This window comes from Euprymna scolopes, chromosome 32 (genome assembly GCF_053919585.1).
Source record: "Euprymna scolopes isolate OS-2025 chromosome 32, ASM5391958v1, whole genome shotgun sequence".
Taxonomy (NCBI): Eukaryota; Metazoa; Mollusca; class Cephalopoda; order Sepiida; family Sepiolidae; genus Euprymna; species Euprymna scolopes.
This window is the reverse complement of record NC_136513.1, coordinates 47,431,927-47,447,467: the sequence shown is the minus strand read 5'-3', so window position 1 is coordinate 47,447,467 and position 15,541 is coordinate 47,431,927. Positions and strand designations below refer to the sequence as shown.

The 15,541-nt window shown below is 31.3% G+C and overlaps 1 protein-coding gene across 1 annotated transcript in view; it reads right to left on the bottom strand.

Annotated features, from left to right (window-relative positions):
• Nucleotides 1-1,888: 1,888 nt before the first annotated feature.
• The window catches only part of LOC145256318 (uncharacterized), a 93,954-nt gene continuing 80,301 nt past the window's right edge, over nucleotides 1,889-15,541 (bottom strand). Inside the window, exons 4-6 of the mRNA XM_080115048.1 lie at nucleotides 10,356-10,442; nucleotides 8,386-8,490; nucleotides 1,889-4,280 (exon numbers count right to left, since the gene is read on the bottom strand). Coding sequence (XP_079971174.1) covers nucleotides 4,059-4,280; nucleotides 8,386-8,490; nucleotides 10,356-10,442 — 414 coding nt within the window. The 3' untranslated portion in view covers nucleotides 1,889-4,058. The remainder of the gene's footprint in view (nucleotides 4,281-8,385; nucleotides 8,491-10,355; nucleotides 10,443-15,541) is intronic.

Genomic DNA, 15,541 nt, shown 5'->3' with positions numbered 1-15,541 from the left:
AATGTATTTATAAAAATATAAGAGTTTACATTTATAATGAAAAATATTGAAAACAGTTTTTTTACAAAATAAAATTTGAACAGTAAAAAAATTTTTAACAGCTTTTTACTTTGTGTCTTTTTTGTTGTCCTATTTAAAAGAAATATTCTTACAAGCAACTGACGATTTCAAGAACCTTCCTCTTTCCAAAAAACGTTTCCAGTTGCTTTTGGTATGTGGATCCTCCAATCGTCATATATTCTAGAATCCGTGTGCATTTTAATAAGACGAAATGATTTTTTTTGAAAAGGTTTGCTTCTTGTTTAGAATTTCCCTATTAAAAAAAAAATGCACAATGTATGTACCCCATAACAAATCGAAAACATACTCCAAAGATCATGTAAATTGATCAAGTAGTTTTATTTGTAAATAAGAAAATCAAATTTTATGAGCATTTGAGGAGTGACTGTAAAAAAAAAAAAAAAAAAAAAAAGTCAAAGAAAAATGGAGAGATAACCCAACAATAATTCATAATTTATTTGTATTTTCTTTATAAAAACTACTTGTTCAATTTACATAACTTTTGGAATATGATATTTTCGTTTTGTTATGAGTATGTACATAATACATATTTTTCTTTATTGTTTTTAATATGGGGGAATTCTCGATAAGAATCAAGTGTTTTAGTTAATTTGTGATAATATTACAGGTTTTAGATATGTTGCTTTTGCACCTACTTAAATTGCAGCAGAGAACGAGAAAATAATCACAAAAAGAAAAAAAAAAAAAAAAAAGAAGGAAAATGTAAAACAATTTATTATTAAAAAATTAATGAGAAAATAACCTGGATTGTTTTGGATGATAGATCACAAAAGTTAAAATTAATTATTTAAAGTTTTCTGTGTTTTAATTGTTTGAAATAATAGCAAACGTGGCAAAAAAAAAAAATTTCATTAAAAATTATCTTGATTTTCATGTTAAAATCAGTCAAATATTATCACATAAAACATTTACTTTCACAATCCAGCCATCTGCCATTACTGCAGTTCCCTCCCCTGCTTTTAGAAAAGCTTGGTAATAGTCAGCTAACGTACTCCTTAACTTCCAGTGTGGCTGCTACCGGAAGCGGTGACAAGGCAAATCAGTTCCTTTGCTTTTTTTTCTCTCATGCCTATCTCACGCCTGCGTATGTACTTTAAAAAAAAAAAAAAAAAAAACGTTTTTCTGATCTTTCTTTTTTTTTTATATGTAAAGTTTTTCGGTCTTATTTTAATTTAAGAATTAGGGAAATTTGTTTCATTTATTTATTTTTTTAATTTAAGAATTATTGAAAACATTTTTTGCGCTCTTATTTTTCAAAAGAATTATTGAAAACACTTTTACTGAACCATGCAGTGGTAAACCAAATATATCTTGAACCTAATGTTTACACAAATCATGCGGAAGATACCTGGAGTCTATGTAAAGCTAAATTCAGAGCCTGGGAGAGACTAGCGATGCAAACTTTTGTAAAAATTCCTGTGGCGATGGAGAATCAGATGCAACTATTTGGGGAATATTATTTATTGGATACATTTTTTTTATATTTGAAATTTTATTATTTTGATTACAACAATTTTATTTTTACTTTCATCTTATGAAATTTTAACGAAAATTAAAAACTTTTTTAATTTTGTTATTAAAAGAGCAAATAAAGACCAACCGTTATTTTCATCTTTTTATAATTTTGTTAATTTTTGTTTATTTTTCAATAATGGCCTCATATTTTATTTCAATAAATTGCTCCACAATAGAAATACTTGAGAACATTAGAAATACTTGAGAACATTAGAAATACTTGAGAACATTAGAATTGTCAGCCTTTCAGAATATTATTTATGCATTAGATATTTTTTTTTATGTTTGAAATTTTGTTATTTTGATTTCAATAATTTTATTTTTATAATTTCATAAAAATATTTAAAAAATTTCAAATAAAATCAAACTTTTTTTTTTTAGATGTTGTTATTAAAAGTGCAAATAAAGACTAATATGAATGTCCTTTTCTTATATATTTTTTCAATAAATCGCTTTACAATAAAAATACTGAAGAACAATAAAAGTGAAGGAACTGATTTGCATTGTCACCGCTTCCAGTAGCAGACACACCAGATGTTAGGAAGTATGTTAGTTGACTATAGCTAAAAACTCTTGGTTATTATTTAAGTAAAACTTGCAGTTTTTCCTTGAAAGCAATTTTCATTAATTCATTTTTCTACTATATCAGTTTTCATAATGTTTGGATACGCTACTAATTTCAACTTGACAATTAGATAACATTGCTTTTAATTGAAATTCAAGTTTTGCATTTTCTGTTATTATCTCCAACAAGCAACAAGTTTTATTTTATTTTCAGAAATCACAAAATTTGGAAAACAAAGGAAGTATCAAACTACTGCAGTAAAAGAAACTCTACAAAGCAACAGGAAAACAAAATCGAAATCTGTAATGTTAAGAAATGCCTCAACTAGTGTTGAGGATGACCTTCTCTGGATCTTCATGATATAATCATATCAAGCAAGGAAGTATCAAGTATCACCTTTTGGTATGACTAGACCGAGGCTTGAACCTTGATCTTTCAAACGATTAGTGAACACCCTAAATAATATACAACATATGTTGGCCGAAACATGTCATGTATTAACTAAAACAGTTTGCTCAAATGATGTGGATAGGAGAAGTGGAAGGAACAGTTGTTGTAGCTAGTCATGCATTAGCTGGCACTTCTGCATTACACGGATAGCACCGTTATTTTTGGTTCGTTTCACTCAACTGTCGCCAAGTGGTGCTTCTCAGTCAAAGAATGTTGACAATAAGTCAACCAAGTTCATTCAAATTGTTTATTAATTTAAAAATTAAAACTAATATATATAACTTTGTTTACCCCTACCCCCCCAAACAGTTGCCCCCCCCCAAAAAAAAACCAAAAAAAAAACCTATATTTTGTAATAGTGACAATGTTACTTTAATTAAAAAGATGTTTCGAAAAAATAAATCCAATATTATCTTAATTGGAAAAATGTTTCCTTTAAATCATTCAATTGTATGGAGAAAAAAAATTTAAAAAATCGAATTTTACTTTAATTACAATTTTTTTTTTTTGGGGGGGGGGGGATCTAATGTTGCTTTAATTCTAAAATTGCTTTATTAAAATGATATTCTCTTACAATTATATACTGACATATTTCTATAGAATAAATGTTTCTATTTCAAATATTTTTGTGTTCCGGCAGGGGGTGGGGTGGGGGGGTGAATCTTGATTGTTATTTATTTGCCATGCTATTTGACTAAGAAGAAATTGAAGTTATCGCCCCCTAACAATGGTGCCATCCGTGGAATGCAGAAGTGCCCATTAATTGTGCCTAAATCAGCACTTTATTTTCTTTTTTTTCTTTTTTTTAAATAATAGAACAAAAGTCTTATAATTAATTTGAGACGGAACTTTTTTTGAATGGATATGATAAAAAAAAAAAACTGCTGAAGCACATAAAATGGGTTAAACATGAAAAAGTTGTACAAAGATTTTGTGCTTGTTTTCATTGACAATCTTAAACCAATGCATTTCAGGTGAAAACATTATTACATACTTACATGTCAAATTAGTATAAATTTAAAAAAAAAAAATGATCTAGTAGCTGATGTGTTAGAAATATTTTTAATACACACAAAAAAATAATCAGTCACAATTACGTTCCCAAATAGTTTGTCATACTGAATTGGTCGCACAAGTCTCCCACATTAAAACGAATGATAAAATTTGATAAATTCTAATTTTTACTTGTAATTATTTTTTCGTAATTTTTTTTAAATTTATACTAATTTCTCCATGACATGTCTGTAAAAATGTATTCACCTGAAGTGTGTTGTTTTAAAAGATCACCAATGTAAACACACACTAAAGATTTTTATCCAAGAGGAAATCTACAGGGCAAACTAAACATATTGCAATCCAATTTCATGCAATAAAATTTTTTTTTTAATAAACGTAGATAGAAAAATCAAATCCATAAAAATGGGCGAAAAAGAATTTTGTAAATTTCTCAGGCCACTTCATTTTTTACAGTGTATGCAACTGACTGGCCAGTTGGCTGATAACCGGGATTGGTAAAGCCTTCTTCAGGGACTTGAGGCATCGCAAAAGCTGGACCAGAAGCAGGGTATTGCTGAACAGAGTATTGTTGACCAGGGTACATGTTACCAGGACCAGGATAGGATGGAGGAAGGTTTTGATTACCCGGAGCCTGAACCACAACAATACCACCCTGTAAAAAAAAAGAAATAACTTAAGAGACAAACAATACTCGATGACTAATGATAAAAAAATCTGAAAGATGACCCCCACCCATGGCAAAAAAATCTATATTAAAAACAAAAATAAAAGAAAAATTCAGCCTAATTCAAATTTCAGAATTCAGACTAATAAAAAACAAAAATACAAAAAAAAATCTTTTAGATGTACATATCTGTTACAAAAAAAAATAACATATTCCAAAAATCACAAAAATTAATCAAGTAGTTTTATTTTTAACTAAAAAAAATCAAAATTCATGATAAAGTTATAAGGGTCTGTCTTGATCTGCCATGTTTAATAAAGGGAAACAACTCAATTTAAACTACAGAGATTTGTAAATCAGCCTTACAAGGGTTACAATATACTATTAATCACTAATTTAAAAAAGAAAGACAAAAACATTCCATACAAAAAACTACTTGATCAATTTATGTGACTTTTGGAATATGACATTTTTGTTTCATAACAGGTAGATACATCATAATTGTATTTGTTTTTTTTTTTAATTAGATAAAATTCTGGATAAGAACTGAAAAATCTATATCATATGTAATCATGGTGATAAGAAAATGCATGCCAAAAATCACTTAAATTCAAGTTGTTTTATTTTTATAAAGAAAAGAAAATTGTCGTTAACAGCGACAACATCGCAATGCCATCTTGAAAAATGATAGAAATAAGGAAGAGAACTCCAAATAATTAAAAGTTGCGAGGTTTTAGAAAGCCATTCTTAACATAGCAGCAATAGATAAATTCTCTAAAAACTGATTTTCTTCATAAAAAATAAAACAACTTGATCAATTTATGTGATTTTAAGAATACATTTCCTTTCTGTCACGGGTACGTAAATGATACAGATTTTTTTTTTTTTTTTTTAAATATAGACTGAATTCAGGACAAGCACACACACACACACAAAAAAAACAACAAAAAACAAACAAAATCACCACCTTTCCAAACATGCATAGAATTAAATCTTTCATAGAATATAAAAAAAAAGGGGGGGGGGAGTATTTGTTTAGTTTAATCAAGACATTAAAACATGAAAATATTGGAAAAAAAAAAAAAAAAAGTATTGTAACATACACGTTATCAAATTAAGTTCTTAAAAAAATTCACTTAATTTTATCAAGTAGTTTTTGTTTTGTTTTTTCTAGAGGAAAATCAAATTTTAATGCGATTCTCTCATGGCCATCTTGCCTGTTTTACAGCCAAGGAGAGGGATGCCTTGAAACAAAAAAGGGATTAAAAAAGGACATAGAAACTCTGTAAAATAAAAACTAAAATATTTATCTAGGTAATTCTTCTGCCTATTTTACCAAATAATTTTGTTAAATTTTGACAAGCTTTAAGTGGTGATTGGAGTTATCTCCCTTGCTCCCCCCCTCCTCCTCATCAGTGAAATAGTCATGGCCGGGATACCATTGATCTCATTAAAATCTGATTACCTCTGTAAAAAACAAAAACTACTTGATCAAATTAGGTGAAAATTGTTTCTTTAATGAAAACTTTATTCCATAACGAGTAGGTACAATATATATTTTTTTTTCAATATTTTCATTTTTTAATGTATTTTTAAATACCACATTTTGTAACAGTTTTATTCACACAAAAATGGTTTCTTTTTTTTTCTTTCACTCTCTCTTTATTCGATCCATTCTTTGGCTTTATATCCTTTTACTCTTTTTTCCCCCTCTCCCGTTTTCTTTCTATCTCTTTTTTCTACATCACTCTTTTTCTCTCTCTCTCCATTCTCTATTTCCTCTATGTGTCTCTTTCCCTTTACTCTCTTCATCTCCCTTCTCTCTCTATCCCCTAACTTTCTCTCTCTCTTCTCCCTCCCACACTTTCTCTCCCTCACCAATTTTTTCTCTATCTCTGTCTTTCACTATTCATTTCTCCGACCTCCTTCTCTTTCCTCCATCACTATTTTTCTATTCCTTTTTCTTTCCCCGTCCTCTATAACTCCCTCCCTTTCTTTCTATATACTCTATCTCTCTCTTTTCACCCCCTGTTCTCTCTTTTTTTTTTTCTCCCTCCCTCTCTATTTATATATAAAAACATTACAGCATCTGGTGTGTCTTAAAGCATTTCCTAAACAGAATCCAGCTCCCCAATATGTTGGCAAATCTCCCAGGAGAAGCAGCAGACGACAGGTCTGTTATCATATTTTGCGTATTATAAATGTACTGTAAACTATATGTTCTAACACACACGCACACAGAGACTAAATGAGACATGGCTCGTTATATAACCGTTAAATAAGAAAACAAATACACAAATAAGAACGAGATATTTTAACATTTTTTTTTCTTCTTCAGGTTATTTACAATACCAAAATCTATTTCACTTTAGTTTATTTGAAAAATTAATTATTCTGGCTAGGAAAAGTTTTATGATGGCAACAATCCTCCATTCTCCAATATATAGAATTTATATTTGTATAGATATACGAGTTGCCTTCAATAAGTTTCCACACTTTTTTTGTACAGGCATTTAAAATTGTCGATTCTTGAAAATTCGGTATGTTATTGCTATACACCCCATGAGATGACTGTCCAATTTTTATAATTTCAGGTTTAAATTAACAGCTACAGCAGTAATTGGAATACACTCTACTAAAGATTGATTATCACAGCTGGTGAATTTAAAAAATGCAATCTGGATGTGAGGACACTTTAGAAGAATGATATGCAATAAAATTCTATTTTAAACTTGGAAATAAAAACGTCACAGAAACGTATGGAAGGTTTCAGACTGCTTTTGAACCATCCTGCATGAATCGAGCATCACTTCTTGAGTAGCATAAGAGATTCAAGGAAGGCAGGGAGTATGTGAGATATGAGAGGTGGGAGAGGACTAAGGTAGTTATTGGCCAGTGTTGATTGGCCAAATAAAGACTTTCATTATTAAGAACCGTTGTATGTCTACAGAGACAATAAGTGTAGTTTGATGTCCATGTTGAAACTGTACAGAAAATTATTTGCGAGGAACTGAAGATGCGGAAGATTTGCATAAAGTTTGTACCAAGGGTGCTCAGAGATCAGAAAGAAAGACTTTGTCGTGACCAAGATGGGCATCAAGGCAGTTCCTCAGCTTCTCTGTAGTTCAGACTTTGCTCCCTGTGACTTTTGGTTATGTCCTAAATGCAAAGAAAACTTTGTTATGAGATAAGTGAGGAGATGAGAATCATTGACATGCTCACACAAAAAAACCTCCTTGTGGCCTTCCAGAAGTTGTTGAAACGATGCAACAAGGCCACTGCAGCTGGAGGAGATCACTTCGAAGGGGACTAGAGTTTCATGTGTGTACTATCAATAAAAGTGCCATTACGAAAAAATATCTGGAAACTTATTGAAGGCATCTCATATATATATGTATATATATTTCTCTAGAATTACTTCGGACTTCTACCCAGTCATAGCTGACGAAACGAAAGCATGCTACTCCCATTGATTATATAAAGGCTGCCATTCAAAATTATGATAAGATACACCTGAATTTATATCGAACTAGCTTGGGTGCCTGGTGTTGCCCGGGTGTTTGGAGGTATATGTTGAGAAAAAAAAAAAAAAAAAAAAGTGGTAGTAGGCAGGTAGGCTCGAACTTGTACCGTGAAAAAAAAAAAAAAAAAAAAGTGACGTCTTTGCTGTTGCACCCATTGCCAAACTGGAAGTGGCTAGTCAATCGAAAAGAGGGAATGACTTTCGAAAATATCGCCAAAAGAAGCAACCCCTCCTTGCAGAAAAGTGCCTAGTTGAAGGTGAAGGAATTAATGCTTTTAGCCAATTTTTCGATATTTGTCGTCTGAAGAGTGGAGCTTCAAAACAATACCAATTTTGTGAAAATCCGTTGCCTCTGTCTAAAGTTTTAGGCAGACATACAAACATACATACATTTAAACAGACATGAGATTTATATCATAGATGAAACATTGTTCAAATAACAGTCAGGATGAACAGTAATCCAATTACTCCAAACAATATTAATATTTGAAAAATATTAACGATGTGGAAGGGTGAGTAGATGTGTGTGTGCGTGCGTAAAGCTTTTTAAAACAATGAAAAATAACTTACAACACTTGTTTGAGCACAGCAGCAGCAAATAGAGGAGGAGACTATGGCCAGGATAAATTCTCCAACACTACACAAGGTGCCAGCAAGTCCAATATAATACAAATGCTGAAAAAAGATAAATAAAAATAAATAAATAAAAATTTTAAACTTAAGAAAAAAAAAAAAAAAAAAATATAAATATATTTAACTTTAGAAAAAAAAAAAAAAAAAAAAAATCGAACAGTGCAATGTGTCAAACTTGATGTAACCACATTTAATTTTCGTTAAACAATTTTTGCAAACTCTTTTAGCCCACATTATTTTTCCTAATTATTACAAAAAAACTTGTATTCTCTGAAAAATTGAATTGATTTTTAGATTTAGTATTTGCTGAGATTTTTGTATACGTCAAACAATAAGTGATTTAATTTTACTTTCAGAAAAGACTAGCCGGGGGGGGGGGGGTACCCGGCATTGCCTGGGTGTTTGGAGGTGTGTGTGTGTGTGTGTGTAAAAAAAAAAAAAAAAAAAGTTTTAGTAGGAAGGTGGGATTGAACCCCGAAGCCTTGATGCGAAGGTGGAAATGAAAGGGGGAAAAGCCAGACATCTAACCATCTCAGGCACGATGGTGAGGAACTGATAACGGCGTTATGTGAAGGTCTATAAAGCAAAATAAACAGGTGCGAGGAAGCGGCATGATATCTGACCTAGTTTTGCGCTGCAAGCCAGATCATTCGCTTTTTAAGATGCGGCAAGCTCGTAAAAGTCGGGCAAATTAAATACACACCCGAACCCCGTTGTTAAGTCTTAGTTATTATGATTTAGACGCGATATAAAAAGTTTTTAGAATGAGCGAGCCGACCGAGAATCACGTCGAAAAAAGTCTTTTTTAGACATACACAAAAAGCGAACATACATACATACATACATACATACACACTTTGCCTTTCATATAGATGACTAGCGTTTTGCTTTTTATATATACAGATAGATTACAGTGGCTTATTGATTGCACAGTACACACAAACACTATATATATATATATATATATATATATAGTGTTCGCAAAATTAATATCAATAAACCATAAAAATATTGCATTTTATAACAAGATACATGTCGTAAACTTTATATATATATATATATATATATATATATATATATATATGCCTTATCTGTATTAACAATTGATGAAATGATTGCAATTTTTTTCATATTAAAAATAATTTTGCTTTTTATCTGAAAATCTCTCTCTTTATATATATACACACACACACACACACACACACAATAAAATGATGAAACCCCTGCCAACTATGAAGCAAATAGGAAACCAGCAGCTTCTTCTCTACCTAAAATACACACATTTCGGAATAGCTCACAAATATTTTGACCATTATTGTCCAGACAATGTTCATAACGTGCACCAAGTGATTTACCAATATTACGAAACAGGTCATTAGAAGTATATTTTATTTTAGACATTCGGTATATATGTAAGAGTTTTCATGATGAAAATATTTAAACCAATCCAAAATAAAATTTGTTAACAAAATGTCAGTGCATTCATTTTTTTTTTTAATTTTTATAAATCAATAAAACAAAACTTTGCATAAAAATATTCTTAAGGATTTTTAGTCTGAACATGTATAGTCTGACATCTTACAAACTTTCATTACAAGAATCATATTCTGCAGGAGAGACAACCATAGATTTTAGCTCAGTTAAGCACTTGCCATGAAAATAACAATATAACAGAGGTAGACTCGGAATAAAATTAAATGTCAATTCTCTCCATCGTAGTTCCAACCAAACAATTCTTTTCATTTCATCATTTTTTGGGGGGTTAATATCACCGGGAAGTTTCCTACAAATCTAGCAATTATCTTGTCATGAAAAATCTTTTCCATCAGCAGCCCATACGAACTGTTAATAAAAATAGAATTTCCTTTAAATCATTTTTACAGAAAAAAAAAAAAAAAATGACCTACCTGGTTGATAACGACCACACAAAGAATTAATCCAACCTGGGAAAATATCACGGCGGACAAAATTGCTGTCACCATGTAAGCAATTTTCTAGAAAAGAAAAACAAAATATTCAAATATTTATGAAATGAAAAAGTATATGTATTGGGACTAAGTGTATATCTGTAATTGAAATGTCTAGAGCAGAGAGCAGGTTTGCATAGCCTTGGGAGAGAGAGAACGGTGTTTAAAAAAAAATCAAATGTTTATACGTTCAAATAAAATTTGAATGTTTATACGTTCAAACAAAATTCAAATGTTTATATATTAAAAAAATTTTTTTTAAATGTTTATATGTTAAAAAAAAATTTGAATGTTTATACGTTCAAAATTTTTTTAAAAAATGTTTATACATAAAAAAAAAAAAAAAAAAATTCAAATGTTTATATGTTCAAAAAAAAAAAAAAAAAAAAAAAGTACAAAACATTTTTAAGATGTACGCACTCGTCATGAAACAGATGTCATATTCTAAAAATCATGTGAGTTTGGCTAGTAACTTTTCTATTTGGCTAGTAAACGAAAATATTTAGTTGTCAAAGGTCAACTAAAGATAAGTTTGTCCGTAGAGCCCCGGATAGTATCGTGAAATGTCTCTTCCCTCTGTGCGTAGGTATGGAATGGCCCCTGTTCTTTCTCAAGAGACAATGGATCCCCTTTGTAAGAGTGCTTGCAGATGTAATTGTGAAGCAAGGGTTATGCAAGCCACAACACTTCCGAGTTGACACTGCCTAATTCCAGTGGCAAGGAAAAGTCCAGGACGACTGGAAACAATGCCGAGATAAGCGGAGAGCATATACAGCACTTGGTAACCCCAAATGGTCATCCATTTTAGTACTGACCAGGCTCAATGGTGCTTAACTTCACTGATCTGACAGGAACTAATGTGTCTGCATGATTATACTGTATATATGCATATGTGTGTGTGTGTGTATTTATAAATATAATTATTTGCTATATTAATTATTGAATACCTACAGACACTAGCATTTCATCCTTTCGGGAATAATCAGTGCAGCATGTCATGATTAACACCAGTTGATAGATTCGAACCCAGCAACATAAGGCATCCCTGGCTTCATTAGCAAAGACCTAATCCAGTTGGCTACCATTAACTGCAAAACACATACTAGCAGACTGTCTGGCATTGTCCAGTAATAAAATATGCATAAATATTATATTTTTAATTCATGCAGATTTCTTATTATAAAGCCAATTCTTTATTGATTATCATATATATATATATGATTCAAAAGATGATTTCAAAAGTTATAACAAATATGACTTGGGTACCATTCACTAGAATCGAAACCAGAACGTTTAGTGCTCCAACCTTAGTAGTTATCTCTCCAGTATCATTATCATCTGAGCTACTGACAGATGAATACAAAAGATTGAAAATTAGGTGGCTTTGGGCCATGAATGTTTAATTTTGTGCATGTGCAGTAATAGGAGTAATGTTTTATTCGACTTACCCTGCCAAGGTCAACTGTTTTGTTTTCAATTTTGACCCCTTAGCAGCAATTTTTGCCGGCTAAAAACGAAATCGAAAGTGTGCTACAGGTCCAAATACCCTATATATCAAATTTCAACTCTGTAGACCAAATATTCGGAAAGGAGTTTGCTAGAGACTTTTTGTACACACACCGACAAGGTCACTTTATTCCATGTTCGAGAACGTTTTTATCTTAAATTCTATGTAATTAAACAAAACAAACAGCATAACAATTAAATGAAACCAATCATTTAATAAGAAACCATAAAAATTACAAAGAATAATTCAAATTACTTAACTTTTATGTATATTCAGTATGGATATATGTGAATATATTCAATTGATTTTAATAATTTTTAAATAGAAAAAATAGGTTTTTAATATCAACGTTAGAGCGAGAAAAAAAACTCAACTTATAACCCTCAACGTAGATACCCTCCTCTAACCTGACAAGCAGCAAAACCCCACCCCTTCACTGCAGAGGTCCCTAGATACTGGAAAGGCTTCTATTCTAATAGTTTCTTCTCTCAGACTGCATCCCTCCATGTGACTGTTCTAATCTGCAGAAGTTCAAACGTAATACAAAGAGACATCTTGCAGCTCAACTCCCTACATAGTAGTAGACATAATCCCAAATAGTAGCCCCTCACATTCAAACAGCAATATACCCTGTTTTGATTGAAAAAGAGAAACAAAAATGTGTTTAAAGTGACCTCCATTAAATTCTGCACATTTATTGAGGTGCAATGCAAATTTCGGAAATCCTTACAAACCGACTGAGGTATGTGTGCAAGTGCACGTGCTCCCTCCCTCTCAACAATAATCGACAACCCCAACAGTTTCCTTTGTTGTCTTCTTCATCTTCTATTCTGCTTGTGTTACCATCCCTCACATATTGATGACTGCCAAGGAAGCAAGCATGTTTTTTTAAGTTTTATTATCATTATTATTTTTTAGAGGAGTCACTACATCAAGGCCTGGAGTCCACTTGAGGATAAGGGTTAATGATTGTAGAGTAGTCAATAGGGCAATATTGTAGTAATTGTCAGTAGTGTATATTAGGTAAATTGGATTACTTAAGGGGACGGTTTTTCAAGAATTTGTTTATGTTGGACTTGAAGAGGACCAAATTGTAGTCAGCTGAAAAGCAGTCAAACAGAAGAGAGTTCCACAGGCATGCAGTTCTAAAAAAAAAACAAAAAACCTTGTTCATGGAATTTACATTTAGGTTTAGGCACAGATAAAGACGGGAGGAAATTATTGATAGTGGTTTCAGATAAAACTCGCAAGAAACAAAAGGCTGCAACACATTCTGGTTGCGCTCTGGGTACGTGTGTGACACTATCACAGGAAACGACCCTTCGGGCACTAAATTTTCTTTACTTTTATTCTACTGATCAAATTATTTTCTGTTTTTTTTTTTAGTTTTTCCTCCATTTTGAAATATCAATAGTATCACATACGGTCGTAGATTTCTACGAATAGTTCTGCCTTTAAGATAGCTCCATGGCGGACTAAGATCTGGCCTACTCAAAAACAAGTCTTGAAACCGATAACATGGCTTCCAAAGTTCTTATAGCCATTCGTGGCACACATTTGAGAGAGATTTTGCTGTCTGACAGTAACACAAAATTAACAAACGACACCTCCAGGGTTGGCTGTTCATTATTACACACAATGTTTAGAAATCTGCCAAATTGAATTTCTTGCGCACTTGATCAGCTCAAAATAGTTTAAACAATTGATATTGGTTGCAGAAAGGTTTCCCACTGTCCCATAGTTCTCGAAATGGTCCACCCAATCATGAATGTGTCTTGCTATGTTATAAATCTATCAGAAGTGACCGACAAAGAAAAAAAAAAAAAAAGAAAAAAAAAAAGAAAAAAAGAAAAAGAAAAAAAGAAAAGAAAAAAAAGAAAAAAAAGAAAAGAAAAAAAGAAAAGAAAAAAAGAAAAAAAAAGAAAAAGAAAGAAAGAAAAAAGAAATAAAAGAGAAGTTTGGTCACGTCTGTGAAAACATTTTGTAAGGTTGATTTGAAAATTTTAGAAAACCGAATAATGTTATAAAATATCACCATCCCACATAACTGTAGGCAACAACTTTAGAATATAAGCTGAGCATGCGAGGTCCCTCTCCACAAGTGAAAAATTTACTTTAACCATGACTAATGTTTGAGCAAAATTAAACAAAAAACAAAAAAACAACGCGTGGTTGAGAAAAGTGCTAACAAACGATTTTGAGGCAATTTTACCCCTATAATGGCCTCTAGGGAATCAACCAGAGTTATCCCGGAAAATCCGTTTATGAAAAATTTACTTTCACCATAACCAATGTTTGTGCAAAATTTAAAAAAAAAAAAAAAAAAAAAATCCAAGGTGTGGTTATTGAGAAAAATGCAAACAAATGAACGAGGATGAATTACTTTCCTTTATCGAGGACCAATAATGATGGGGGTGCGATTCATATCGAATATCCCAGTCTATTATGTTTATTGTCCTCAGCTTACAAGATCATTTGGATTTCCTTCCACATCTAATCTAGCAGCAAAATTTTACCCCTTGACTAGAAGTCCCCAGATGCTGGAAAGCCTTCTACTCTAATAGTTTGTTTCCCTAAACTTTTAGGCTTTGGAATTAACTTGTTTCCTGACTGTAATGACATGCAGAGGTTTAAATGTAATGTGAACAGACATCCAACTCACATCAGATTCTGTATTTAGGAGGATGTCGACATCTCCATGCAATGACTGTAAAAACACTGTGATATACAAGCGACTGGTGATCACTTGTGAATTTAATATTTCCAAGACACTTTCTCCTTTGGAGGAAGCCAGTTCAATCCACTTAGAATGAATGCCGTTGGCATGGCATGAAATACATGTCCCTATAGACAGGGGACCAAATAATAGGCCCTTACATCCAAGCGGTAATGTACCATGTTTAAGGTGAATACAACAAAAAAATAAAACATACAGCTTTTTAATTGTCACTCATTTAACTCATCAAAATACTTTTTAATTGTCACTCATTTAACTAATAAAAATACTTTTTAATTGTCACTCATTTAACTCATCAAAATACTTTTTAATTGTCACTCATTTAACTCATCAAAATACTTTTTAATAGTCACTCATTTAACTCATCAAAATACTTTTTAATAGTCACTCATTTAACTCATCAAAATACTTTTTAATAGTCACTCATTTAACTCATCAAAATACTTTTAAATAGTCACTCATTTAACTCATCAAAATACTTTTTAATTGTCACTCATTTAACTCATCAAAATACTTTTTAATTGTCACTCATTTAACTCATCAAAATACTTTTTAATTGTTACTCATTTAACTCATCAAAATACTTTTTAATTGTCACTCATTTAACTCATCAAAATACTTTTTAATTGTCACTCATTTAACTCATCAAAATACTTTTTAATTGTCACTCATTTAACTCATCAAAATACTTTTTAATTGTCACTCATTTAACTCATCAAAATACTTTTTAATTGTCACTCATTTAACTCATCAAAATACTTTTTAATTGTCACTCATTTAACTCATCAAAATACTTTTAAAACGAAGGACAATTTGTTGCTTGTAGACCAAATCTCACATCCCTGGTTGAGTGTCAGTTTTCTTTTTTTTTTTTTCTTTTGT